The sequence below is a fragment of the Myotis davidii genome, unplaced genomic scaffold (genome assembly GCF_000327345.1).
Source record: "Myotis davidii unplaced genomic scaffold, ASM32734v1 scaffold299, whole genome shotgun sequence".
In the NCBI taxonomy this organism is placed as follows: Eukaryota; Metazoa; Chordata; class Mammalia; order Chiroptera; family Vespertilionidae; genus Myotis; species Myotis davidii.
The window spans coordinates 2,392,920-2,399,209 of NW_006293088.1; the positions used below are offsets into that span (position 1 = coordinate 2,392,920).

At 51.0% G+C, this 6,290-nt stretch overlaps 1 protein-coding gene across 2 annotated transcripts in view; it reads right to left on the minus strand.

The window, feature by feature from the left end:
* Nucleotides 1-3,314: 3,314 nt before the first annotated feature.
* The window catches only part of NECAP2 (NECAP endocytosis associated 2), a 13,080-nt gene continuing 10,104 nt past the window's right edge, over nucleotides 3,315-6,290 (minus strand). The window contains exons 7-8 of one of the 2 annotated variants that reach the window (XM_006766675.2): nucleotides 5,285-5,369; nucleotides 3,315-4,551 (exon numbers count right to left, since the gene is read on the minus strand). In XM_006766675.2, the coding sequence (XP_006766738.1) occupies nucleotides 4,503-4,551; nucleotides 5,285-5,369 (134 nt within the window). In that variant the 3' untranslated portion in view covers nucleotides 3,315-4,502. Of the gene's footprint in view, nucleotides 4,552-5,284; nucleotides 5,373-6,290 lie in introns of both variants that reach the window. The other variant, XM_006766674.2, reaches the window with a different exon arrangement.

The window sequence follows — 6,290 nt, forward strand, 5'->3', positions numbered from 1 at the left end:
TATGAGAGAAGATAGTGTCTGCAAGACAGAGCCACAAGCTGGAAAGGTTTACCAATACAATTTCTAAGTCAGGAAGAGAAAGAAAACATTTAAAAAGGAAGCTGGAGCCCAGCTTGTATGTCTCAGTGGTTGAGTGTCAACCCAAGAACCAGGTTTGATTGCTAGTCAGAACACATGCCTGGGTTATGAGCTCAATCCCCAGTAGGGGTGTGCAGGAGGCAGCCAATCAATGATTCTCATCATTGATGTTTCTATCTCTCTCTCCCTCTCTAAAAAATCAATAAAATATATATTTTAAAAAAAAGTGTAGGCTGGTCTGCAACTCCCCGGCTGAGGGAGGGTGGGCTGTGCTTTGTTTGAAAACGGAAGTTGAATTTTATGATTTTGTGTTTGGAAAACAGTAAACACCCAGTAGCAGGCCTGTGGCTGATGGTTCTGTCTTTCCCCGTTGGGGGGCGACCAGGAGTTAATCTTTGTCGAAGAGGAGCCTGCTTTTTACATCTGAGAAGCCGCGCTAGGGGCTGCCAGTGTGCCCCTGGGGCTCTGTGACCTAGGGATGGCGCAGGCAAGGCTGTGGCCTGGGCCAGGGCAGGGAGAGCTGTTCATCAGGGAGATTTGGTTCAACCCCTGGGGCTTGGAGTGTGGAGGGGTGCGAGGTTAGGAGGTGTCTCTGGCTCAGCCTAGGGGGGGCTGACTGGCCTCTGCCAGTAGGCCCCACCAGCCCCCAGGTGCCCCAGCATGGCCCAGGTCTGTGTCACCCTGTCTGGTGCCCCCTGACCTGCTGAGTCCCTACCCAGGCCCTAAGGGGCTCATGACCTCACCAGTCCGCTTCTGATCCTGCCTGTCCCTGCAGGGCCCTCATTCCAGAGTGTTCCTCATCACACCAGGAACCCGTCCTTGCCCCTCCCTCCAGAATGCCTGCGTGATGCCTGGGCCTACCGGGCCCCTTCCGTCAGGCCTCCCTTGGTGAATAGTCCCTGCCCCTCACAGGCAGCCTCTACTGGCTGGTACCACACTGTGCCGCTGCTTCCTCTTATATTTTCTCACTCTGTCCTCAGTCCCCCTGCACATTTCTGCAAAGCAGGACCTGTGCTGCAAAGCGGTTCTAGGATTATTTCCATTTTACAGGTGAGGAGACCGAGACTCAGAGAGGAGCAGTCACTTACCCAGGGACACACAGCAGGAGTTTCAGGGGCTTCTAAGCCATATCTTTCCTATAACCACATGAGATTTTTGGTGAGCAGCAGACACGGCTCCTTTCTCCTTGACCCTCCTACCTCCAGAGCCCAATGAGGCTCCTGCTGGGAGGCAGGTACTTTCACCAGCCTCCCCCTTGGGAGGCTTCCCGATGCTGGGGCTGGGTCCCCTGTTGTGCTGACTCAGTGCTTCAGCTCAGCCTGCCTTATGGTCATTTGAATCCCCAGGGCCGCTGCCCGCCAGTCACCCTGCCCCATAACCAGGTGGTGCCCAGTCCAGCAACCCCCGGACCAACTACCAAGAAAGGAGGTGTGCTGGGTACTCACCTGCTCACCGCAGTGGATTCTAAATCTGCAACTCAGGTAACTGGGAGGCAAGTGACAGAGTTACTCGCCCAGGTTGCTAGGGCCAAGAGCCTGCCTAATCCGGGCGCTAAACTGGGTTGGACTCTGCCCACCATCAGCAAAACCACATTAACCCGGAGGCTTAGAGTTCAGGCGTTCCAGTTAACTGGATTTGATGGATGGCTTATTTTATTTTAGAGAGATAGAGGAAGGGGGAAGAGTGAGAGAGAGACATTGATTTGTCGCTCCACTTATTTATGCATTCACTGGTTGATTCTTGTACGTGCCCTGACTGGGGATCGAACCCACAATCATAGTGTATAGGCATGATGCTCTAACCCACCGAGCTACCCGCTGGGCGGTGTGCCATGATATGAAAAAGGTTGAAAATCACGGACCTATGGAATAAAGAGCCCCCCCCCCCCGGCCTGTCATTCAACACCTGCCATATTATTGCTTTAATCCACGTGGAGGGAATGGGAACTTCCACGTATTAAGCAGGTCGTATGTGCCAGCCCTGTGGGCAGCACCGCTCAAGTGTATCGACTTGATTAGAAGCACGGATGCGGGGGCCAGACTGCCTGGGTTCCAATCCCACCTCTGCCACTTAGCAACTATGTGACTGGGCAAATGACATAATCTAACCCTCCCTCAGTCTCATCATTTGTAAAACTGGGATGATGAAATGAGTTTTATGCTGAGTGCACGGAACAGGGACTAGCACAGAGTGAGCATCATACAATCGCTACTGCCCACGTAAAGGTGATTCAGACCAAACTATAAGATGGGCAGCTGCTAGCTCTTTATATGCCCCATCTGAGTGACCCTGGGTTGAGGAAGGAGTCTGTGGTCACACATCTAACCAGGAGACAGCCTAGACCCGTGCTCGGCAAACTGTGGCTCGCGAGCCACATGCGGCTCTCTGGCCTTGAGTGTGGCTCTTCCTAAAAGCCTTAGGGGTACCCTAGTTAAGTTAATAACAATGTACCTACCTATATAGTTTAAGTTTTAAAAATCTGGCTCTCAAAAGAAATGTCAATCGTTGTACTGTTGATATTTGGCTCTGTTGACTAATGAGTTTGCCGACCACTGGCCTAGACCCAAAGCCCAGATCTGTCTCCAGAAACCAAGTGCTTACCTTTGATGGTCTGTACTGCTAACAAAGAAGGGATCCCCCTAGGTCTAAACTCCCTCATTCCCAGTTTCCAAGCATGTAGAAAGATGGGAAGTGATGGGAAATAGACAAAGCTTTCTCCTCCTGAGAAACCATTGATGCAATTTCCTTATCCTTATTCACTGGGCACGAGGATCCTCAATTCTACTTTTCTTTGTTCTCCCTATACTAAGTGGTTATTTCCATAATAAGAAATAACAACTACATTGTTTTTACAGAACCCTCAGGAAAAAGTGCCATGGCCTTTTTGAACTTTATTTTTTGACCTCCGTATGCCTGTACGCCCTTAGTATTTAGGGAGATGCTTCCACAGGGAGGTCATGGTGGGCCAGGGCCCCCGCCCATGTTAGAAGGCAAGGAGACCAGAATGTCCCAGGATGGCAAAAAGGTTATACTCTTATAGATGCATGGGGAAGAAGGGACTGGTTGCCTTACAGCAACAGGGCCCAATTCTCTCACTTTGGCCAACCTGAGACCCTGGCCCAGACTTTAATCTGTACACGTGATCAATGGGGAGCGGTGGTTGTGAGCTAGTCCTAGCATCCTGGATGGTTTAGGGGCCATGCCCCCAAGAACAGGTTTGCCTTAGACATACATTAACAGAAGTAAAAATATTTATTTTTTTATCTTAGAAAACTGGCCCCAGAAAATGGCCAATACTTTTTTCAGTTCATCATCTTGACCCTTCACAAGAGAAATATTTTCATCAAGAGGTAAAGTATGTTGATAAAAGCAATTTTAGAGGTGTGCTCAGATAAAATTATTTTGTATAAACCAGCAATACAGGCAAAACTAAAGTTCAGTCTGAGCTCTGTCCTGTACAGTCCATGAAGGAGAAAAGACAGTAAGAGGTTGTCTGCAAACAAGGCCCTTAAGAAACCAAGAAAACTCCAGTCCACCAGGAACTGCACCGTGAGCCTGGGAACCCCCGAGTTCCCAGGAAGGCTGAACCCCCACCTTCAAGAGAGCAGCTTCCACTTTCCTGCCCAAACACCGTTCCACCTGGCTTCCAGCGCCTGCCTCGGCTCTGCACCGCCCACCTGGCCTGGGAGACAGGAAACCAGGACATGTGGCTGAGATGAACGCCGCTGCCTGAAGCTCAGGGCAGCACCTGCGGCCCACAGTGAGGAATGTGTTCAGAAGCCCTTCCGGGGCAAAATGCAGGAACGATTCCTTTTGCAAAGGTAACAAGTTAGTGCAGATCAGCCCATGAGCAAAGCAAATATTAAAAATTCTAGAAAGCTGGTTAATGCTCCCAATTTCCCTTCTGATTGTCTGTTCAAGCTACAGCCTCTAACCTGCTAGAAGCCAGAAGGAAGCCCTCCTCTGAAGGCGCCTTGCTGGAAGGGGCTGCAGCCAGCGGGAGTGCAGAAAGCTCCCCAGCGCACCGGGGTCCCGAGGCACCGGTAAACCCCGAGAAGGGCTCATCTGAATCCAGGCAGCACACTGAACCCCTTCTTTGGCTTTTGGGGGCTTGTGTTTATTACAGGTCACTGTGGTGGAAGTAGTAGTCAGTCTCTCTCACGTCAGAGGGCAGACAGGGATAGGGATCCTGGAGCTTGTCTTCTCGTGTTCTGGCTGCACAATTAAGTCCCAGGAGCAGTGTGACATGCTGACAATTTACTGCCTAACGGCCCAGTCTGTCAAAAGAGTCAGGCAAGGAAGAGAGGAGTGAGCCATGCTCCAAACAGGGGCTGGCCAGGGAGTGCTTCGTCTTCCTTCCTTCGGCCCAGATGAGGCAGCTCCTTCCCAGAAGCTGTGTGAGGATAAGAAGAGTTGTGCTCAGCTCAGAACTGGACCCAGTCGGTGCCTGGCTGAGTCTGGCTGGAAGTTGCCCTGTGAAGGGAAGACAGGGAGGGGTGAGAGGATTTAGATGTTTGAAACTACAAAGCAGATAAAAGGTGGCTTCTCTCTGGACAAAGAGAGCTCCATCACTAAGTTGCCACATTTCTGCCATCTTCTCAAGAGTAAGCTCTGAATATTCTAGAGCAGAGGTCAGTAAACTGGAGCTCAGGGACCAAATCTACCCCCCTTATTTTACAAATAAAGTTTTATTGGTGCATAGCCATTCATTTACATATTGTCTGTGCTGCCTTAGAGCCAGAAGAGCAGAATGGAGTAGCTGAAACAGAGACAAGATGGCCGGCAAATTCTAAACTATTTGCTATCTGGTCCTTCATAGCAAATGTGTGCTAACTCCTGTCCTAGAGCCTGGAGCCGTAGGATTTTAGCACCTTAGCACCTTTTCACCCCGACCCCAGGTAAAGGCTTGAAATGTTATGGGGTCAGAGAGGCATAAGGATGGGCCTCAGGGGTCCCGGAAGGAGAGGTCAGGGCTAGAAGGCAGGTTCATTCTCAGTGCAGTGCTCTGGGCGGGCTGGGCCAGGAGGGAGGAAGGAGGTGCTGGGAACAGGCCAAAGCACTTGAGGAGGGAGTGTGAAGGCCAGAAAGAACTGCAGGAGGCGCTCCAGGCCACCTAGCAGAGGAGCAACAAAAACCCTTCCTGGAGAGATGCGTCACCCATGCGGGTGCTCTGGGCGCTGTCCCACCAGAGAATGTGACTCCTCACCCTGTAGATTTTGCAAAGTCTCCCCAGATGTCGGCGGTGGCAGTAGTGGCAGGCGTGGGCTGCGGCCAGGACACAGTGGCGCCTCCTACTGATGGGGCCAAGTCCGATGGGTAGGAAGAGAAGAGGAGACAGGAGTCAGAGATCTTTCCGGTTTTCTCAGTGACCCTGAAATCAGTCTCATGATTCTAAGTGGCTGAGGACACACACAGAGACGTGCTTTTGGGCAACTAAACATCAACAAGTTGCCACATTTCTACCATCTTCTCATGAGCCCTTGAGGGCTCCTGGAGAAAAAGCAGAAAGCCACATACAAGGTGGAGGGGAGGGGTGCCAGTGAGGGCAGGTCACACACCATCTGTCACACATATCTGAAGTTGACCCTATTTTTTAGCAGTTTATATTGAAAATCTGTTTAAAATTTACCCTTTCACCCTGGCAGGCATGGTTCTCTGGGTGGAGTATCGGCCTGTGTACTGGAGGGTCGTGGGCTCGATTCCCAGTTAGCACATACCTGGTTGCAGGTTCGGTGCCTGCCCCCGATCGGGGTGCATGTGGGAGTGAATCAATTGATGTATCTCTCTCACATCGATGTTTCTCTCTGTCCCCCTCCCCTTCCACTCTCTAGAAATCAATGGAAAAAATATCCTCACTCCTCGGGTATTAAAAAAAAAAGAGTACCATCGCCTGCCCTGGCTTCTTGAATGGAAAATGCTCACCCAAACTGCAAGATCATCTTCACACAAAGCCCTCAGTCCAGTGTCGGGATCATCCAGCTAAGACAACTGTGTGTCAGACATGTGCCAAGTCCTGAGAGCTAAACTGATTAGGGGTCGGGAGAGCCATCCAGAAAAGGCACCACACAAGCTGCTATCTGTGCACCTCTTTGCCGAGGTGGGTGGCACAAGGGGGCCTCAGTGCCTGCTTTTGTGACGCAGCCCACTAACTCTCAGTTCCTTACGTCTGAAATGGAGACAGCAGTGACAGAACAGGACTGTCTAAGGATTAA